Source organism: Xiphias gladius, chromosome 24 (genome assembly GCF_016859285.1).
Source record: "Xiphias gladius isolate SHS-SW01 ecotype Sanya breed wild chromosome 24, ASM1685928v1, whole genome shotgun sequence".
Lineage (NCBI taxonomy): Eukaryota > Metazoa > Chordata > Actinopteri > Istiophoriformes > Xiphiidae > Xiphias > Xiphias gladius.
In genome coordinates, this window is record NC_053423.1 from 26,352,612 (window position 1) to 26,375,256 (window position 22,645).

The 22,645-nt window shown below is 38.9% G+C and overlaps 1 pseudogene and 7 gene segments (V, D, J or C); 2 read left to right on the plus strand and 6 right to left on the minus strand.

Moving 5' to 3' along the window:
- The first annotated feature begins 524 nt into the window (after positions 1-524).
- Positions 525-3,732, plus strand: LOC120786499. The segment is given in 3 exon segments: positions 525-658; positions 2,094-2,149; positions 3,242-3,732. Coding segments are annotated over 3 exon segments (525 nt in total).
- Positions 3,733-5,127: 1,395 nt separating this feature from the next.
- LOC120786744 lies at positions 5,128-5,705 on the minus strand. The segment is given in 2 exon segments: positions 5,128-5,435; positions 5,632-5,705. Coding segments are annotated over 2 exon segments (372 nt in total).
- Positions 5,706-7,188: 1,483 nt separating this feature from the next.
- On the minus strand, positions 7,189-7,774 carry LOC120786063. The segment is given in 2 exon segments: positions 7,189-7,496; positions 7,693-7,774. Coding segments are annotated over 2 exon segments (360 nt in total).
- Positions 7,775-8,467: 693 nt separating this feature from the next.
- Positions 8,468-11,061, plus strand: LOC120786502 (annotated as a pseudogene).
- A 988-nt stretch (positions 11,062-12,049) lies between these two features.
- LOC120786062 lies at positions 12,050-12,704 on the minus strand. The segment is given in 2 exon segments: positions 12,050-12,429; positions 12,626-12,704. Coding segments are annotated over 2 exon segments (360 nt in total).
- Positions 12,705-13,679: 975 nt separating this feature from the next.
- Positions 13,680-14,587, minus strand: LOC120786060. The segment is given in 2 exon segments: positions 13,680-14,318; positions 14,515-14,587. Coding segments are annotated over 2 exon segments (360 nt in total).
- A 1,408-nt stretch (positions 14,588-15,995) lies between these two features.
- LOC120786058 lies at positions 15,996-16,643 on the minus strand. The segment is given in 2 exon segments: positions 15,996-16,383; positions 16,580-16,643. Coding segments are annotated over 2 exon segments (372 nt in total).
- A 1,319-nt stretch (positions 16,644-17,962) lies between these two features.
- Positions 17,963-18,547, minus strand: LOC120786061. The segment is given in 2 exon segments: positions 17,963-18,270; positions 18,467-18,547. Coding segments are annotated over 2 exon segments (360 nt in total).
- Positions 18,548-22,645: the final 4,098 nt, after the last annotated feature.

Consider the following 22,645-nt stretch of genomic DNA (forward strand, 5'->3'; position numbering starts at 1 on the left):
GAGCTTCTCCAGGTTTCTGAAGGCACCAGCTGAGGAGGTCGCTAACATCTGAACTGGTTTTACATTTGATAGAGACAGTTTGTCCTGGAACAACAGACTGAGATCCAGGAGACTGAGTCAGGATGATTTCTCCTGATGAATCTGAAAATATGAAAAAGAGGAGAAGGGTTATTGAGACAAATCCAGCTTGGAAGAAACGAGGATAATTTCTTTAAATTGAAGGAACAGATGGAAGGACGTCAATGCTGCTTGTTTCAGTGTTTCTCCATCATAGCAGAACATCATTGTGGTGAACCTGGCTGCATCCTGAAGCAAAGTTTTCAGAGGAGAGTCTCACCCTGAACAAGGAGCCCAAGGGTGGCCAGCAGTAGAGTCAGAGACATCATCATTGTGCTGCCAGTGTGTCAGTGGCTGTGAAAGACCTGGACAGCCACTGATCAACACTGGCCTCTTAAGGTCTGGGAGCAGAGAGGCAGGACACATATGCAAACGCACAGAGTCAGTGAACTGTAGCTGTCCTCAACATGTCGTCCTCCTCACTGCTGGGACAAGTGATGATTGAAATCATCCTCATGGAGATTAATCGAAACTCTGAATCAGATTTTTTCAATACGCTCCCTCTGCCTCCGAGGAATGTCGTGTGTTTGGTCTTCCATGTGTATCAGCTGTGTTCTGGGATAATAGCTTTTGTGGTTTTGGGAGACCTAAACTGGGATTTGCTCACTGCTCTCTACCACTGCCTCAAAAGTGTTGACTTTGTCTCAGTTAGTTTGGTATCTTCTGGTCTTCATCCGCGAAATACTCAACAGTCATTTCTTCATTAAATGATCTGAATGATTGTCTTGACATGTGACTTTAGACCTCTGATGACACCTCGTCATTTCTTCCTCAAAAGACATTTAAACAGGTTTGCAGAGCAGACACTGCAGCATGACATAACACGTGGTGATCTTCAGGTTAACGGAAACTCAGGCTGGTGTGTAGTCATTGAAATTAAATCATTTTGTTTAAAATAATTCTCTCTATTTGTCAAATAAAGGCCTCTTTCAGATGAAACAGTCAGAATTCTGGTCAAGACTGCAGCATAAAACCAGCCTTGCTAGAATGAAAACAATGCACACAACATCAGTAGGGTAAGAAACCTGCCTCACATTACACTTAAAATCATCCATACTGAGGTATTTAAGATTGAAGTAGCTTTTAAGTAACTGAATGCATATTACATGAAGTTAACTCCAGCTCCTTCACGTACCACAGCACTGAGAAAACCCTTGGAAAAGCGGTTAAAGACGTGAGATTGAACCTGGAGAACGAGAAATTATCCTTTACACTCTTTCTCAATTTTTTTTCAGTTGAACCAAACGTGGCTATTCCAAACCAAAATACTTGTTAGTAAAGTGGAAATATTTGTTAGAAAAGTACTGGTACCAATACATTGAACACACTTTTCAAAATCTTCTGACAATATAAAACACAACTGTCAAAATGTTTATGTTGGAACTTGATTTACATTCAGAATAAAAAACATTTGTCTTTTGAAACTTCAGTCTTGAATATCCCAAACCGTCTATACTCAGCCTATTGGAGGCTTACACCTGCAGCTTATTAGTATAGTTATGAGAATATCAGAACCCTTTACTGAGAAAGTCACGGGCTGAACACAGCTGTTGCTAACTGACACTGGTATTTTGGCTGGGTAGGACAATGTTGCAGCACTGAAGGGTCATTGTGGTGTTGGTGCTTTGATTGTTTTGTGACATGGTCTCTATATGTAGAAAAATGTGTGAACGCAGTGAAAAAAAACATACAGTGCAGCCTCTGACCCTGCCAGCTTCAATATACTGATAGATGTTCTGTCTGTTTTGGTTGATTTTACATCTACAGCACTCAGTTTTAGTTCAAGACACATTTAAAATATCATGAATATGAAACAAAACAATTAATTTTGGTATTTTTCTGGCAGTCTGTTAAATTTCAGTCTCATATCAACCAGTTGTGTTTTACAGACTGAGACTGATTTTGATGAGTTTGTTGTTTTCAGAGTCAAAGAGCCGTGTCTCTCCATAGTGAGAGGTTTTTGTACGACCACTCAGTCAGTTTGTATCACTGTGGTACACGTTCGGTGGAGGAACCAGACTGGATGTTGGCAGTAAGTTCAATTTTCGATGTATTTTATAATGTCACAAACAATATTTTGCTTTTCACTCGTACATTTTTCTCTAGAAAGTAAAACATCTGATTTTACATCCTAAATGACGTTTTTGCCTGAAGTTTTCTGCCAACATCCAAAAATACAGTTTTGTGTTTAAAAGGTAAAAGTTAAATCCAATCAACAGCCGTGATCGGTCCATAAAAGAAATCATGTAATCAGAAGTTTAGATGAGGGAAACTTGAGGACTTGCAGGTTTAGTTTTGTCAGACAAAGTCAAAGAGTCGTGTCTCTACAGTGAGAGGTTTTTGTGCGACCACTCAGTCAGTTTGTATCACTGTGGTGGACTTTTGGTGGAGGAACCAGACTGGATGTTGGCAGTAAGTTTCTGATCAAATATTAAATATTGTATCATCAGTTCAGGTTATAATTGCTGTGTCTGAACATTTGTAGGAGACATAAATTTCCATTGGCTTGATGTAAATCACCTTAAAATCTCTGTTTCATTGGTCATTTCTCCTGTTGAACCGTGAAGCTGAACTCAGAGCAGCTTCACTCACATTTTCTTTACATGTCTCCGTTCATTTGTGAAAAGCAAATAATTTGAACGGCAGGAAAGATTAGAGAACAACAATCCTACTGTAGAATATTTAGTCTTTAAATCTCCACTTTAATTCAGCTGTTTTAAAGGTGAGTTCAAATAATTCTGAGCAGTCTGTCTGAAGCTCAGTTTTTAATCGTCTGTCAAATCTCTGATGTTTGCTTCTTTTTACCCCAGTTTGAAACAATCTTGAGACTTTTCTGAGGCTTTTGTCGTTTTGTTTTTTCTTTTAGATTTGTCTGAATTTTTAATTTGGCCGTCAGTTATTTTTCAGCTCATATGAGGACTCTCTCTGTGCTGATATGCATGAGAGGCTTCTTCAAGGGAAGTGAGACAATGTGTGAGTGAGTGACTGATGGAGCAGAAAAAACATCTGACAGAAACTCCTTAAAGGAGAAAACCCACTCTCACACAGTGAAGGTGTCAAAGTGGCTGGTGTTTGATTGACAGCTGTGTGGTCCCTGTCCTCTAAGCTGATTGGTGTCTCCTAGGTGATGCCCGTCCCACCCTGACCGTGCTGCCCCCCTCCAGCGAGGAGCTGCAGCGGGGGAAGGCCACGCTCATGTGCCTGGCCAACAAGGGCTTCCCCTCAGACTGGAATCTGGCCTGGAAGGTGGACGGCAGAGGCAGAAGCAGCAGCAGCAGCTGGGAGGAGAGCAGCAGCCCCGGGGTGCTGGACAAGGACGGCCGCTACAGCTGGAGCAGCACCCTGACGCTCACTGCAGACCAGTGGAGCAAGGTGGGCTCTGTGACCTGTGAGGCCACCCAGGGCTCCCAGACTCTGGTCTCAGAGACGCTGAGGAGAGACCAGTGTTCCCAGTCCTGACCCGACCCCCTGGGACTCTGCTACTGGTTTTACTCTGCTACTGCTCCCCCCCTGCTCTCTGTAACACTGTCTCTCTCTCTTTTATTTGACTTGTTTCAGTAGCAGTATTTACGAGCTTGTCGAGCGTTTCAATAATGTTTCTGTTTTTCTAGATAATAAAAGTCTTTTCATCACATCAGTCGTTTTCATCTTTATTATTTGAAAAGTGTCAGGGTGAGCGAATTACATCCAGATGAAAACTGAGTTGATAAAAATATTGTAATTTCTCCATGATGACTTTAGAAAGAAAGTGTCAGACTACATAATATAGTGTATATCCATATATGCTGTATATTAAGAGAGTGTAGAGTATGAACTCAGTCGGAACTCAGAACCAGTGATGGTAGACACCCGGTAACATTTCAATGAAGTATAATCCAGTCATTTATTATTACTGCAGGGTGTTAATGGTAGAACTCTGACGCTGTTATTCTGTGCATCCAAAGAATTCTCAAAATCCTTTAAACAAAAAAGTCCCAAAAATATTTCCTAAATCTGAAACCAAGAGCAATATATCATCAGCGTAAACAGGTATGAAATGAGTGTGATGTGTCATTCTAACCTTGGAAATATTTGCATGCTGCTTCCACTGAAGACTTCAACCACAAAGAAAACTCAACGAGGTGAAAACAGGAAAGAATGAAATTGTTACTGAATTAATTAATCCAAAAATCTTTTTTGATTTCAATCATAAAATACGTTTGTCCTTCTGAATACAGAGCACACAGCATGAATAAAATATGTTACAGTGGAATAATGAGCAATTTTACATGAAGGAAATTGGATCTCATTCCTGTAAGATTTTGTAATTTATTTCATTTATGAATATGTTTGCGATTAAAGAAAAAAGGGTAGGAGATAAAATCAATCAATAAATAATATTTACTGTTTTAGTTTCCATTGTCATACTTTAACTGAGGTTAGCTTTGATTTTCAGCAGAATGGTTCAAAGCCAATTTCAATGGAAGTATTAAAAGTACAACTTTCTGGTCAAATACTGAACATTTAGTGGTAAAATATTCAATGTTGATCATTATTCACTACATTTTCTTTAGTAAAACTTTTGCTGTTTTAGTTTCGGTACAGCTGTTGATTCAGATCAGTTCCTCTGCAGCTGAGGGAGGTTTTTGTACAACGTTGTATCACTGTGTGAGCGGGAAGCTGTTACCCTGCAGACAGTAGTAAACTCCTGAATCTTCAGCCTGAACTCTACTGATGGTCAGAGTGAAGTGAGTTATCATACTCTGTAATAAACCTATCAAAGGATTTAAACTCATGGATAAACAAAGTTCACCTTTTGATTTTCAGCTCATTGTTTCGAATCTTATGTCAATAAATCATTAACAGTGTAAAATGTAAATTAGATACATAATTTTCATGACTAAAATAATTCAAATTAATCAGGTTGAGAGCCCTATTTTCTTTTCTGATCTTTAGATCTTTGGTTTCAGTGCAGCTGTTGATTCAGATCAGTTCCTCTGCAGCTGAGGGAGGTTTTTGTACGACGTTGTATCACTGTGTGAGCGGGTAGCTGTCACCCTGCTGACAGTAGTAAACTCCTGAATCTTCAGCCTGAACTCTACTGATGGTCAGAGTGTAGTCAGACCCAGATCCACTTCCACTAAAACGATCTGAAACTCCAGACTGAAGGTTTGTAGCATAATAAATCAGGAGTTTAGGAGCTTCTCCAGGTTTCTGAAGGTACCAGCTGAGGTCGCTGCTAACACCTGAACTGGTTTTACATTTGATAGAGACAGTTTGTCCTGGAACAACAGACTGAGATCCAGGAGACTGAGTCAGGATGATTTCTCCTGATGAATCTGAAAATATGAAAAAGAGGAGAAGGGTTATTGAGACAAATCCAGCTTGGAAGAAACAACGATCATTTATTTAAAATGAAGGAACAGATGCAAGGACGTCAATGCTGCTTGTTTCAGTGTTTCTCCATCATAGCAGAACATCATTGTGGTGAACCTGGCTGCATCCTGAAGCATGGTTTTCAGAGGAGAGTCTCACCCTGAACAAGGAGCCCCAGGGTGGCCAGCAGTAGAGTCAGAGACATCATCATTGTGCTGTGCATTGTGTGTCGGTGGCTGTGAAAGACCTGGACAGCCACTGATCAACACTGGCCTCTTAAGCTCTGGGAGGAGAGAGGCAGGACACATATGCAAACGCACAGAGTCAGTGAACTGTAGCTGTCCTCAACATGTCGTCCTCCTCACTGCTGGGACAAGTGATGATTGAAATCATCCTCACGGAGATTAAGAGAAGGGTTCTACAGAAAAATCCCGCTTGGAAAGAGATGATCGACATCCAAGTATTTCTTTTTTGGATGTTAGCAGTATTTGCAAGCTTGTCGAGTGTTTCAATATTGTGGGAAAGTGGGAGATTACATAATTTATATCCATATATGCTTTATATTAACATAGTATTTATATTTAGAAAAAACTTTCTCACTCATGCTTGACTGTTACAAACCAGTGATAGCAGTAGTGTAAGTCCACATTTTGTTTTCATAACTGTAAAATTTCTCTGTCATAGTCAGGGCACATTTGTCTATAAAAATAAACCTTTGTGAGAATGACAGGTTACACACAGTTGTGCTAATAACAACTCATTCAATCGCTTCTCATTTCTGAAGTGTGTTGATGGTTAGACTGTAAAACTATTATCCTTGTAGGTCTTAAAAAATAATGTTCAAAAACCATCTGTATGAATAAAAACACAAAAGTCTCAAAACCTTATTTAAATCTGAAATAAAAAGTAGTATATCATCAGCTAAAGAAGATACGAAATGGGTGTAATCTACAATTAACCCTTGAAATATTTATTCACTGTTTCTACTGAAGAGCTCAACCACAGAGACAAATGAAAAGAAATAAAGTGTCACTGAATCACATGATCCATAAATCCTTTTTGGTTTCAATCATAAAACACGTTTGTTGGAATACAGAGCAAACAACATGAATAGAATATGATATAATGACATGAGTAGTAATTATACAACACTGTTGAAATCAGATTTTGTTATTCTTTTCAAAAAAGAATATGTTTTGGTTTGAACTGCAAATGGTAGGAGAATGTATAATATTTACATCTTTAGTCTTAAGGTGTTATCATACTCTGTAATAAACTCATCAATGGATTTAAACTCATGGATAAACAAAGTTCACCTTTTGATTTTCAGCTCATTGTTTCGAATCCTATGTCAATAAATCATTAACAGCTTAACCTGTACATTAAATACATAATTTTCATGACTAAAATATTTCAAATTAATATGGTTGAGAGCCCTATTTTCTTTTCTGATCTTTAGTGTTTTGGTTTCAGTGCAGCTTTTAAGTCAGAACTGATAAAACATATTCAAATTACACCGAGTGTCCTTAAATAAGGTTCCATAATAACTGAAATCTTTTCACTTTTGTTCAAAAGACAACATATTAAAAGACTAAAAATGCTTATTATTAAATGTTTCTGTTTCTTCCATGAAAACTCTACTGTTTTTGTTTCAGTGCAGCTGTTGATTCAGATCAGTTCCTCTGCAGCTGAGGGAGGTTTTTGTACGGCGTTGTATCACTGTGTGAGCGGGAAGCTGTAACCCTGCTGACAGTAGTAAACTCCTGAATCTTCAGCCTGAACTCTACTGATGGTCAGAGTGTAGTCAGACCCAGATCCACTTCCACTAAAACGATCTGAAACTCCAGACTGAAGGGTTGTAGCAAAATAAATCAGGAGTTTAGGAGCTTCTCCAGGTTTCTGAAGGTACCAGCTGAGGAGGTCGCTAACATCTGAACTGGTTTTACATTTGATAGAGACAGTTTGTCCTGGAACAACAGACTGAGATCCAGGAGACTGAGTCAGGATGATTTCTCCTGATGAATCTGAAAATATGAAAAAGAGGAGAAGGGTTATTGAGACAAATCCAGCTTGGAAGAAACGAGGATCATTTCTTTAACATGAAGGAACAGATGGAAGGAGGTCAATGCTGCTTTTTTCAGTGTTTCTCCATCATAGCAGAACATCATTGTGGTGAACCTGGCTGCATCCTGAAGCATGGTTTTCAGAGGAGAGTCTCACCCTGAACAAGGAGCCCCAGGGTTGCCAGCAGTAGAGTCAGACACATCATCATTGTGCTGCCAGTGTGTCAGTGGCTGTGAAAGACCTGGACAGCCACTGATCAACACTGGCCTCTTAAGGTCTGGGAGCAGAGAGGCAGGACACATATGCAAAAGCAAATAGTTAGTGAACTGTAGCTGTCCTCAACATGTTGTGCTGTGTCCTCCTCACTGCTGGGACAAGTGATGATTGAAATCATCCTCATGGTGAATAAGAGAAATTCTGAATCAGATTTTTTCAATACGCTCCCTCTGCCTCCGAGGAATGTTGTGTGTTTGGTCTTCCATGTGTATCAGCTGTGTTCTGGGATACTGGTTTTTGTGGTTTTGGGAGACCTAAACTGGGATTAGCTCACTGCTCTCTACCACTGCCTCAAAAGTGTTGACTTTGTCTCAGTTACTTTGGTATCTGCAGGTCTTCATCTGCGAAATACTCAACAGTCATTTCTTCATTAAATGATCTGAATGATTGTCTCTGACATGTGACTTTAGACCTCTGATGACACTTCGTCATTTCTTCCTCAAAAGACATTTAAATAGGTTTGCAGAGTAGACACTGCAGCATGACATAACACGTGGTGATCTTCAGGTTAACGGAAACTCAGGCTGGTGTGTAGTCATTGAAATTAAATCCTTTCTTTTAAAATAATTCTCTGTATCTGTCAAATAAAGGCCTCATTCAGAGGAAACAGTCAGAATTCTGGTCAAGACTGCAGCATAAAACCAGCCTTGCTAGAATGAAAACAATGCAGACAACATCAGTAGGGTAAGAAACCTGCCTCACATTACACTTCAAATCATCCACACTGAGGTATTTAAGATTGAAGAAGTAGTTCTTAAGTAACTGACTGCATATTACATGAAGTTAACTCCAGCTCCTTCACGTACCACAGCACTGAGAAAACCCTTGGAAAAGCGGTTAAAGACGTGAGATTGAACCTGGAGAACGAGAAATTATCCTTTACACTCTTTCTCAATTTTTTTTCAGTTGAACCAAACGTGACTATTCCAAACCAAAATACTTGTTAGTAAAGTGGAAATATTTGTTAGAAAAGTACTGGTATCAATACATTGAACACACTTTTCAAAATCTTCTGACAATATAAAACACAACTGTCAAAATGTTTATGTTGGAACTTGATTTACATTCAGAATAAACATTTGTCTTTTGAAACTTCAGTCTTGAATATCCCAAACCTTCTATACTCAGCCTATTGGAGGCTTACACCTGCAGCTTATTAGTATAGTTATGAGAATATCAGAACCCTTTACTGAGAAAGTCACTGGCTGAACACAGCTGTTGATAACTGACACTGGTATTTTGGCTGGGTAGGACAATGTTGCAGCACTGAAGGGTCATTGTGGTATTGGTGCTTTGATTGTTTTGTGAGATGGTCTCTATATGTAGAAAAATGTGTGAACGCAGTGAAAAAAAACATACAGTGCAGCCTCTGACCCTGCCAGCTTCAATATACTGATAGATGTTCTGTCTGTTTTGGTTGATTTTACATCTACAGCACTCAGTTTTAGTTCAAGACACATTTAAAATATCATGAATATGAAACAAAACAATTAATTTTGGTATTTTTTTGGCAGTCTGTTAAAGTTCAGTCTCATATCAACCAGTTGTGTTTTACAGACTGAGACTGATTTTGATGAGTTTGTTGTTTTCAGAGTCAAAGAGCCGTGTCTCTCCATAGTGAGAGGTTTTTGTACGACCACTCAGTCAGTTTGTATCACTGTGGTACACGTTCGGTGGAGGAACCAGACTGGATGTTGGCAGTAAGTTCAATTTTCGATGTATTTTATAATGTCACAAACAATATTTTGCTTTTCACTCGTACATTTTTCTCTAGAAAGTAAAACATCTGATTTTACATCCTAAATGACGTTTTTGCCTGAAGTTTTCTGCCAACATCCAAAAATACAGTTTTGTGTTTAAAAGGTAAAAGTTAAATCCAATCAACAGCCGTGATCGGTCCATAAAAGAAATCATGTAATCAGAAGTTTAGATGAGGGAAACTTGAGGACTTGCAGGTTTAGTTTTGTCAGACAAAGTCAAAGAGTCGTGTCTCTCTACAGTGAGAGGTTTTTGTGCGACCACTCAGTCAGTTTGTATCACTGTGGTGGACTTTTGGTGGAGGAACCAGACTGGATGTTGGCAGTAAGTTTCTGATCGAATATTAAATATTGTATCATCAGTTCAGGTTATAATTGCTGTGTCTGAACATTTGTAGGAGACATAAATTTCCATTGGCTTGATGTAAATCACCTTAAAATCTCTGTTTCATTGGTCATTTCTCCTGTTTAACCGTGAAGCTGAACTCAGAGCAGCTTCACTCAAATTTTCTTTACATGTCTCCGTTCATTTGTGAAAAGCAAATAATTTGAACGGCAGGAAAGGTTAGAGAACAACAATCCTACTGTAGAAAATTTAGTCTTTAAATCTCCACTTTTCTTCAGCTGTTTTAAAGGTGAGTTCAAATTATTCTGAACAGTCTGACTGAAGCTCAGTTTTTAATCGTCTGTCAAATCACTGCTGTTTGCTTCTTTTTACCCCAGTTTGAAACAATCTTGAGACTTTTCTGAGGCTTTTGTCGTTTTGTTTTTTCTTTTAGATTTGTCTGAATTTTTAATTTGGCCGTCAGTTATTTTTCAGCTCATATGAGGACTCTCTCTGTGCTGATATGCATGAGAGGCTTCTTCAAGGGAAGTGAGACAATGTGTGAGTGAGTGACTGATGGAGCAGAAAAAACATCTGACAGAAACTCCTTAAAGGAGAAAACTCACTCTCACACAGTGAAGGTGTCAAAGTGGCTGGTGTTTGATTGATAGCTGTTTGGTCCCTGTCCTCTAAGCTGATTGGTGTCTCCTAGGTGATGCCCGTCCCACCCTGAGCGTGCTGCCCCCCTCCAGCGAGGAGCTGCAGCGGGGGAAGGCCACGCTCATTTGCCTGGCCAACAAGGGCTTCCCCTCAGACTGGAATCTGGCCTGGAAGGTGGACGGCAGAGGCAGAAGCAGCAGCAGCAGCTGGGAGGAGAGCAGCAGCCCCGGGGTGCTGGACAAGGACGGCCGCCACAGCTGGAGCAGCACCTGACGCTCACTGCAGACCAGTGGAGCAAGGTGGGCTCTGTGACCTGTGAGGCCACCCAGGGCTCCCAGACTCTGGTCTCAGAGACGCTGAGGAGAGACCAGTGTTCCCAGTCCTGACCCGACTCCCTGGGACTCTGCTACTGGTTTTACTCTGCTACTGCACCCCCCCTGCTCTCTGTAACACTGTCTCTCTCTCTTTTATTTCACTTGTTTCAGTAGCAGTATTTACGAGCTTGTCGAGCGTTTCAATAATGTTTCTGTTTTTCTAGATAATAAAAGTCTTTTCATCACATCAGTCATTTTCATCTTTATTATTTGAAAAGTGTCACGGAGAGTGAATTACAACCAGATGAAAACTGAGTTGATAAAAATATTGTAATTTCTCCATGATGACTTTAGAAAGAAAGTGTCAGACTACATAATATAATGTATATCCATATATGCTGTATATTAAGAGAGTAAAGAGTATGAACTCAGTCGGAACTCAGAACCAGTGATGGTAGACACCCGGTAACATTTCAATGAAGTATAATCCAGTCATTTATTATTACTGCAGGGTGTTAATGGTAGAACTCTGACGCTGTTATTCTGTGCATCCAAAGAATTCTCAAAATCCTTTAAACAAAAAAGTCCCAAATATATTTCCTAAATCTGAAACCAAGAGCAGTATATCATCAGCGTAAACAGGTATGAAATGAGTGTGATGTGTCATTCTAACCTTGGAAATATTTGCATGCAACTTCCACTGAAGAGTTCAACCACAAAGAAAACTCAACGAGGTGAAAACAGGAAAGAATGGAATTGTTAGTGAATTAATTAATCCATAAATATTTTTTGATTTCAATCATAAAATACGTTTGTCCTTCTGAATACAGAGCACACAGCATGAATAAAATATGTTACAGTGGAATAATGAACAGTTTTACATGAAGGAAATTGGATCTCATTCCTGTAAGATTTTGTAATTTATTTCATTAATGAATATGTTTGCGATTAAAGAAAAAAGGGTAGGAGATAAAATCATTAAGTAAATAATATTTACTGTTTTAGTTTCCATTGTCATACTTTAACTGAGGTTAGCTTTGATGTTCAGCAGAATGGTTCCAAGCCTATTTTAATGGAAGTATTAAAAGTACAACTTTCTGGTCAAATACTGAACATTTAGTGATAAAATATTAAATGTTGATCATTATTTGCAACATTTTCTTTAGTAAAACTTTTGCTGTTTTAGTTTCATTGCAGCTGTTGATTCAGATCAGTTCCTCTGCAGCTGTGGGAGGTTTTTGTACGACGTTGTATTACTGTGTGAACGGGAAGCTATTACTCTTCTGACAGTAGTAAACTCCTGAATCTTCAGCCTGGACTCTACTGATGGTCAGAGTGAAGTCAGACCCAGATCCACTTCCACTAAAACGATCTGAAACTCCAGACTGAAGGTTTCTAGCAAGATAAATCAGGAGTTTAGGAGCGTCTCCAGGTTTCTGAAGGTACCAGTGGAGGTAGCTGCTAACGCCTGAACTGGTTTTACATTTGATAGAGACAGTTTGTCCTGGAACAACAGACTGAGATCCAGGAGACTGAGTCAGGATGATTTCTCCTGATGAATCTGAAAATATGAAAAAGAGGAGAAGGGTTATTGAGACAAATCCAGCTTGGAAGAAACGAGGATCATTTCTTTAACATGAAGGAACAGATGGAAGGACGTCAATGCTGCTTGTTTCAGTGTTTCTCCATCATAGCAGAACATCATTGTGGTGAATCTGGCTGCATCCTGAAGCAAAGTTTTCAGAGGAGAGTCTCACCCTGAACAAGGAGCCCCAGGGTGGCCAGCAGTAGAGTCAGACACATCATCATTGTGCTGCCAGTGTGTCAGTGGCTGTGAAAGACCTGGACAGCCACTGATCAACACTGGCCTCTTAAGGTCTGGGAGCAGAGAGGCAGGACACATATGCAAAAGCACAGAGTCAGTGAACTGTAGCTGTCCTCAACATGTCGTGCTGTGTCCTCCTCACTGCTGGGACAAGTGATGATTGAAATCATCCTCATGGAGATTAAGAGAAGGGTTATTCAGACAAATCCCGCTTGGAAAGAGAGAGACATCGACATCCAAGTATTTCTTTTTTGGATGTTAGCAGTATTTACGAGCTTGTCAAGTGTTTCAATATTGTGGGAAAGTGGGAGATTACTTAATTTATATCCATATATGCTTTATATTAATAGAGTATTTATATGCAGAAAAAACTTTCTCACTCATGCTTGACTGTTACAAACCAGTGATAGCAGTAGTGTAAGTCCACATTTTGTTTTCATAACTGTAAAATTTCTCTGTCATTGTCAGGGCACATTTGTCTATAAAAATAAACCTTTGTGAGAATGACAGGTTACACACAGTTGTGCTAATAACAACTCATTCAATCACTTCTCATTTCCGAAGTGTGTTGATGGGTAGACTGTAAAACTATTATTGTTGTAGGTCTTAAAAAATAATGTTCAAAAACCATCTGTATGAATAAAACGACAAAAGTCTCAAAACCATGTTTAAATCTGAAATAAAAGGTAGTATATCATCAGCAAAAGGAGATATGAAATGGGTGTAATCTACAATTTTAACCCTTGAAATATTTATTCACTGTTTCTACTGAAGAGCTCAACCACAGAGACAAATGAAAAGAAATAAAGTGTCACTGAATCACATGATCCATAAATCCTTTTTGGTTTCAATCATAAAACACGTTTGTTGGAATACAGAGCAAACAACATGAATAGAATATGATATAATGACATGAGTAGTAATTATACAAAACTGTTGAAATCAGATTTTGTTATTTTTTAAAAAAAGAGTATGTTTTGGTTTGAACTGCAAATGGTAGGAGAATGTATAATATTTACATCTTTAGTCTTAAGGTGTTATCATACTCTGTAATAAATTCATCAATGGATTTAAACTCATGGATAAACAAAGTTCACCTTTTGATTTTCAGCTCATTGTTTCGAATCCTATGTCAATAAAATCATTAACAGCTTAACCTGTACATTAAATACATAATTTTCATGACTAAAATATTTCAAATTAATCAGGTTGAGAACCCTATTCTTCTTTTCTGATCTTTAGTGTTTTGGTTTCAGTGCAGCTGTTGATTCAGATCAGTTCCTCTGCAGCTGAGGGAGGTTTTTGTACGACGTTGTATCACTGTGTGAGCGGGCTGCTGATACTCTGCTGACAGTAGTAAACTCCTGAATCTTCAGCCTGAACTCTACTGATGGTCAGAGTGTAGTCAGACCCAGATCCACTTCCACTAAAACGATCTGAAACTCCAGACTCAAGGGTTGTAGCCCCATAAATCAGGAGTTTAGGAGCGTCTCCAGGTTTCTGAAGGTACCAGCTGAGGAAGCTGCTAACATCTGAACTGGTTTTACATTTGATAGAGACAGTTTGTCCTGGAACAACAGACTGAGATCCAGGAGACTGAGTCAGGATGATTTCTCCTGATGAATCTGAAAATATGAAAAAGAGGAGAAGGGTTATTGAGACAAATCCAGCTTGGAAGAAACGAGGATAATTTCTTTAACATGAAGGAACAGATGGAAGGACGTCAATGCTGCTTGTTTCAGTGTTTCTCCATCATAGCAGAACATCATTGTGGTGAACCTGGCTGCATCCTGAAGCAAAGTTTTCAGAGGAGAGTCTCACCCTGAACAAGGAGCCCCAGGGTGGCCAGCAGTAGAGTCAGAGACATCATCATTGTGCTGCCAGTGTGTCGGTGGCTGTGAAAGACCTGGACAGCCACTGATCAACACTGGCCTCTTAAGGTCTGGGAGCAGAGAGGCAGGACACATATGCAAAAGCACAGAGTCAGTGAACTGTAGCTGTCCTCAACATGTCGTGCTGTGTCCTCCTCACTGCTGGGACAAGTGATGATTGAAATCATCCTCACGGAGATTAAGAGAAGGGTTATTCAGACAAATCCCGCTTGGAAAGAGATGAACGACATCCAAGTATTTCTTTTTTGGATGTTAGCAGTATTTGCAAGCTTGTCGAGTTTTTCAATATTGTGGGAAAGTGGGAGATTACATAATTTATATCCATATATGCTTTATATTAACATAGTATTTATATTTAGAAAAAACTTTCTCACTCATGCTTGACTGTTACAAACCAGTGATAGCAGTAGTGTAAGTCCACAATTTGTTTTCATAACTGTAAAATTTCTCTGTCATAGTCAGGGCACATTTGTCTATAAAAATAAACCTTTGTGAGAATGACAGGTTACACACAGTTGTGCTAATAACAACTCATTCAATCGCTTCTCATTTCTGAAGTGTGTTGATGGGTAGACTGCAAAACTATTATTGTTGTAGGTCTTAAAAAATAATGTTCAAAAACCATCTGTATGAATAAAAACACAAAAGTCTCAAAACCTTATTTAAATCTGAAATAAAAAGTAGTATATCATCAGCTAAAGAAGATACGAAATGGGTATAATCTACAATTAGCCCTTGAAATATTTATTCACTGTTTCTACTGAAGAGCTCAACCACAGAGACAAATGAAAAGAAATAAAGTGTCACTGAATCACATGATCCATAAATCCTTTTTGGTTTCAATCATAAAACACGTTTGTTGGAATACAGAGCAAACAACATGAATAGAATATGATATAATGACATGAGTAGTAATTATACAACACTGTTGAAATCAGATTTTGTTATTCTTTTCAAAAAAGAGTATGTTTTGGTTTGAACTGCAAATGGTAGGAGAATGTATAATATTTACATCTTTTGTCTTAATGTGTTATCATACTCTGTAATAAACTCATCAATGGGTTTAGAATCACGAATAAACAGAATTCACCTTTGATTTTCAGCTCATTGTTTCGAATCCTATGTCAATAAATCATTAACAGTGTTACCTGTACATTAAATACATAATTTTCATGACTAAAATATTTCAAATTAATCAGGGTGAGAACCCTATTCTTCTTTTCTGATCTTTAGTGTTTTGGTTTCAGAGCAGCTTTTAAGTCAGATCTGATGAAAAATATTTAAATTACACCGAGTGTCCTTAAATAAGGTTCCATAATAACTGATATCTTTTCACTTTTGTTCAAAAGACAACATATTAAAAGACTAAAAATGCTTATTATTAAATGTTTCTGTTTCTTCCATGAAAACTCTCCTGTTTTTGTTTCAGTGCAGCTGTTGATTCAGATCAGTTCCTCTGCAGCTGAGGGAGGTTTTTGTACGACGTTGTATCACTGTGTGAGCGGGCTGCTGTCACTCTGCTGACAGTAGTAAACTCCTGAATCTTCAGCCTGAACTCTACTGATGGTCAGAGTGAAATCAGACCCAGATCCACTTCCACTAAAACGATCTGAAACTCCAGACTGAAGGGTTGTAGCATAATAAATCAGGAGTTTAGGAGCTTCTCCAGGTTTCTGAAGGTACCAGTTGAGGTAGCTGCTAGCATCTGAACTGGTTTTACATTTGATAGAGACAGTTTGTCCTGGAACAACAGATTGAGATCCAGGAGACTGAGTCAGGATGATTTCTCCTGATGAATCTGAAAATATGAAAAAGAGGAGAAGGGTTATTGAGACAAATCCAGCTTGGAAGAAACGAGGATCATTTCTTTAACATGAAGGAACAGATGGAAGGACGTCAATGCTGCTTGTTTCAGTGTTTCTCCATCATAGCAGAACATCATTGTGGTGAACCTGGCTGCATCCTGAAGCAAAGTTTTCAGAGGAGAGTCTCACCCTGAACAAGGAGGCCCAGGGTGGCCAGCAGTAGAGTCAGAGACATCATCATTGTGCTGTGCATTGTGTGTCGGTGGCTGTGAAAGACCTGGACAGCCGCTGATCAACACTGGCCTCTTAAGGTCTGGGAGCAGAGAGGCAGGACACATATGCAAAAGCACAGAGTCAGTGAACTGTAGCTGTCCTCAACATGTCGTGCTGTGTCCTCCTCACTGCTGGGACAAGTGATGATTGAAATAAGCCTCACGGAGATTAAGAGAAGGGTTATTCAGACAAATCCAGCTTGGAAAGAGATGATCGACATCCAAGTGTTTCTTTTTTGGATGTTAGCAGTATTTACGAGCTTGTCGAGTGTTTCAATATTGTGGGAAAGTGGGAGATTACTTAATTTATATCCATATATGCTTTATATTAATAGTGTATTTATATTTAGAAAAAACTTTCTCACTCATGCTTGACTGTTACAAACCAGTGATAGCAGTAGTGTAAGTCCACATTTTGTTTTCATAACTGTAAAATTTCTCTGTCATTGTCAGGGCACATTTGTCTATAAAAATAAACCTTTGTGAGAATGACAGGTTACACACAGTTGTGCTAATAACAACTCATTCAATCGCTTCTCATTTCCGAAGTGTGTTGATGGGTAGACTGCAAAACTATTATTGTTGTAGGTCTTAAAAAATCATGTTCAAAAACCATCTGTATGAATAAAACCACTAAAGTCTAAAACCATGTTTAAATCTGAAATAAAATGTAATATATCATCAGCAAAAGGAGATATGAAATGGGTGTAATCTACAATTTTAACCCTTGAAATATTTATTCACTGTTTCTACTGAAGAGCTCAACCACAGAGACAAATGAAAAGAAATAAAGTGTCACTGAATCACATGATCCATAAATCCTTTTTGGTTTCAATCATAAAACACGTTTGTTGGAATACAGAGCAAACAACATGAATAGAATATGATATAATGACATGAGTAGTAATTATACAAAACTGCTGAAATCAGATTTTGTTATTTAAAAAAAAAAAGAGTATGTTTTGGTTTTAACTGCAAATGGTAGGAGAATGTATAATATTTACATCTTTAGTCTTAAGGTGTTATCATACTCTGTAATAAATTCATCAATGGATTTAAACTCATGGATAAACAAAGTTCACCTTTTGATTTTCAGCTCATTGTTTCGAATCCTATGTCAATAAATCATTAACAGCTTAACCTGTACATTAAATACATAATTTTCATGACTAAAATATTTCAAATTAATCAGGTTGAGAACACTATTTTCTTTTCTCATCTTTAGTGTTTTGGTTTCAGTGCAGCTGTTGATTCAGATCAGTTCCTCTGCAGCTGAGGGAGGTTTTTGTACGACGTTGTATCACTGTGTGAGCGGGCTGCTGTAACCCTGCTGACAGTAGTAAACTCCTGAATCTTCAGCCTGAACTCTACTGACGGTCAGAGTGTAGTCAGACCCAGATCCACTTCCACTAAAACGATCTGAAACTCCAGACTGAAGGGTTGTAGCCTGATAAATCAGGAGTTTAGGAGCGTCTCCAGGTTTCTGAAGGTACCAGCTGAGGTAGCTGCTAACGCCTGAACTGGTTTTACATTTGATAGAGACAGTTTGTCCTGGAACAACAGACTGAGATCCAGGAGACTGAGTCAGGATGATTTCTCCTGATGAATCTGAAAATATGAAAAAGAGGAGAAGGGTTATTGAGACAAATCCAGCTTGGAAGAAACGAGGATCATTTCTTTAACATGAAGGAACAGATGGAAGGACGTCAATGCTGCTTGTTTCAGTGTTTCTCCATCATAGCAGAACATCATTGTGGTGAAGCTGGCTGCATCCTGAAGCAAGGTTTTCAGAGGAGAGTCTCACCCTGAACAAGGAGCCCCAGGGTGGCCAGCAGTAGAGTCAGAGACATCATCATTGTGCTGCCAGTGTGTCAGTGGCTGTGAAAGACCTGGACAGCCACTGATCAACACTGGCCTCTTAAGGTCTGGGAGCAGAGAGGCAGGACACATATGCAAACGCACAGAGTCAGTGAACTGTAGCTGTCCTCAACATGTCGTGCTGTGTCCTCCTCACTGCTGGGACAAGTGATGATTGAAATCATCCTCATGGAGATTAATCGAAACTCTGAATCAGATTTTTTCATTACGCCCCCTCTGCCTCCGAGGAATGTTGTGTTTTTGGTCTTCCATGTGTATCAGCTGTGTTCTGGGATACTGTTTTTGTGGTTTTGGGAGACCTAAACTGGGATTAGCTCACTGCTCTCTACCACTGCCTCAAAAGTGTTGACTTTGTCTCAGTTAGTTTGGTATCTTCTGGTCTTCATCCGCGAAATACTCAACAGTCATTTCTTCATTAAATGATCTGAATGATTGTCTCTGACATGTGACTTTAGACCTCTGATGACACCTCGTCATTTCTTCCACAAATGACATTTAAACAGGTTTGCAGAGCAGACACTGCAGCATGACATAACACGTGGTGATCTTCAGGTTAACGGAAACTCAGGCTGGTGTGTAGTCATTGATATTAAATCCTTCTGTTTAAAATAATTCTCTCTATTTGTCAAATAAAGGCCTCTTTCAGAGGAAACAGTCAGAATTCTGGTCAAGACTGCAGCGTAAAACCAGCCTTGCTAGAATGAAAACAATGCACACACAACATCAGTAGGGTAAGAAACCTGCCTCACATTACACTTAAAAATCATCCACACTGAGGTATTTAAAGATTGAAGTAGCTTTTAAGTAACTGAATGCATATTACATGAAGTTAACTCCAGCTCCTTCACGTACCACAGCACTGAGACAACCCTGAAAAACTTAAAGACGTGAGTTTGAACCTGGAGAACGAAATTATCCTTTACACTCTTTCAATTTTTTTCAGTTGAACCAAACGTGACTATTCAAACCAAAATACTTGTTAGTAAAGTGGAAATATTTGTTAGAAAAGTACTGGTACCAATACATTGAACACACTTTTTCAAAATCTTCTGACAATATAAAACACAACTGTCAAAATGTTTATGTTAGACTTGATTTATATTCAGAATAAAAAACATTTGTCTTTGAAACTTCAGTCTTGAATATCCCAAACCATCCTATACTCAGCCTATTGGAGGCTTACACCTGCAGCTTATTAGTATAGTTATGAGAATATCAGAACCCTTTACTGAGAAAGTCACTGGCTGAACACAGCTGTTGCTAACTGACACTGGTATGCTTTGGGTAGGACAATGTTGCAGCACTGAAGGGTCATTGTGGTATTGGTGCTTTGATTGTTTTGTGAGATGGTCTCTATATGTAGAAAAATGTGTGAACGCAGTGAAAAAAAACATACAGTGCAGCCTCTGACCCTGCCAGCTTCAATATACTGATAGATGTACCGTAGACCTTTTCCAGCTTGAGTCACAGTGTTAAACTGGTTCAGTCCTTATCTGTCAGGCAGATATGTTTTTTGATCATTTGTTCATTATGAACCACCTACTATCAGTTTAAGTTTTGGTGTTCCACAAGGCTCCATCCTGGGTCCTGCATTGTTCAGACTTTGAATGATGCTGTTGATTGATATTATGGCAGATGAAACTGATTCTTTACATGTCTGCAGACGATAGATAACTGTTCATTTTAACATTGTATTTTGAGACTCCACTCTGGTTGAAAAAAGATGGTTAATTTTTCTGTTCATAATAAATTCTAGTCATAAAAAATGACAGAACCTGAAAGAAAGTAAGAAGAAATCGGTCATTGCTGGAGCAACTTAACCTCTCAGACTTAGATATCGCGGCTCTTGCTGAAAATCTTGCTACGCTGTTTGTGTCCGAAGCTAAATTTGATCCTCTGCCAACACATTTATTTTCAGGGACATTTAGTGTTAGTCTCCTGTTTCAGATTACATTATGTTTATGACAGTGTCAGTGTTTCTGCAACGGAAAACATTTGTTACATTGCAGATATGGAGCTTCACTGTCCTGAGATTTATACACAGTCTTGGGACGTTGATGTTTCATATACTGTGAATTTGGTTTGTGGGTTGACATCAGTGGAGCCGACTGTGCTAGATGTTGCTATGATTTTAATGGTCTGATTGAGTTCTTCACTGGAACTGTTCTCTTCATTTAGGAAACTTTCAGGTTGTTGAGGTGGGACGGGAACTGTTTGAAGTTCAGGAGGGAAACTGGTGGAGACACTATGAACATCATGAACCACCTGTGTGTTGTGTGTTTCTGATGGTACCAGGCCAGGTAGTATTGTGGTCCAGAGTACTGAGCTACTTTTGGACTGGCCTTACATTCTATAGAGACAGGTTGACCAAGCTGCACTGATTTGGCTGCGGGCTGAGTCAGGACGTTTTGTCCAACAGACCCTGAGGAGAGAGAAGAGACACTGGATATGAGATGGTGGGGTGAAACTCAGATACACTCCAAATGATTTTCACATGACAGAAAAAGGATTTTCCTCACCCTGAGTCCAGCAGAGCAGAGTCCAGGTGAGGACGAAAGTCAAACTCATGTTCTTGATGAGCAGGATTTCTGTGGTGCTGCTGATGCATAGTGGCTCTCTATGGAAATGCTCTGACTGACTCCAACAGGGACCTGGATCACTCTGATGATGCTGTTTTTCAATGGATCAATCAATTTATCAGAGTATTGATTAGGACTGTATCACTACTCCTTTTAGGTGGATTTGTTGCCTCTGAACAGATTTTCTTCAGAAATGTCTGTTTTGGTTGATTTTACATCTACAGCACTCAGTTTTACTTCAAGACACATTTAAAAATATCATGAATATGAAACAAAACAATTAATTTTGGTATTTTTTTGGCAGTCTGTTAAAGTTCAGTCTCATATCAACCAGTTGTGTTTTACAGACTGAGACTGATTTTGATGAGTTTGTTGTTGTCAGAGTCAAAGAGCCGTGTCTCTCCATAGTGAGAGGTTTTTGTACGACCACTCAGTCAGTTTGTATCACTGTGGTACACGCTCGCGGAGGAACCAGACTGGATGTTGGCAGTAAGTTCAATTTTCGATGTATTTCATAATGTCACAAACAATATTTTGCTTTTTCACTCGGACATTTTTCTCTAGAAAGTAAAACATCTGATTTTACATCCTAAATGACTGTTTTGCCTGAAGTTTTCTGCCAACATCCAAAAATACAGTTTTGTGTTTAAACGTAAAAGTTGAATCCAATCAACAGCCGTGATTGGTCCATAAAAGAAATCATGTAATCAAATATTTAGTGAGGACTTGCAGGTTTAGTTTTGTCAGACAAAGTCAAAGAGTCGTGTCTCTCTACAGTGAGAGGTTTTTGTGCGACCACTCAGTCAGTTTGTATCACTGTGGTGGACTTTTGGTGGAGGAACCAGACTGATGTTGGCAGTAAGTTTCTGATCAAATATTAAATATTGTATCATCAGTTCAGGTTATAATTGCTGTGTCTGAACATTTGTAGGAGACATAAATTTCCATTGGCTTGATGTAAATCACCTTAAAATCTGTTTCATTGTTCATTTTTCCTGTTTAACCGTGAAGCTGAACTCAGAGCAGCTTCACTCAAATTTTCTTTACATGTCTCCGTTCATTTATGAAATGTTAACAATTTGAACGGCAGGAAAGATTAGAGAACAACAATCCTACTGTAGAAAATTTAGTCTTTAAATCTCCACTTTACTTCAGCTGTTTTAAAGGTGAGTTTAAATTATTCTGAACAGTCTGACTGAAGCTCAGTTTTTAAACGTCTGTCAAATCTCTGATATTTGCTTCTTTTTTACCCCAGTTTGAAACAATCTTGAGACTTTTCTGAGGCTTTTGTCGTTTTGTTTTTTCTTTTAGATTTGTCTGAATTTTTAATTTGGGTCAGTTATTTTCAGCTCATATGAGGACTCTCTCTGTGCTGATATGCATGAGAGGCTTCTTCAAGGGAAGTGAGACAATGTGTGAGTGAGTGACTGATGGAGCAGAAAAACATCTGACAGAAACTCCAAGGAGAAAACCCACTCTCACACAGTGAAGGTGTCAAAGTGGCTGGTGTTTGATTGATGGCTGTG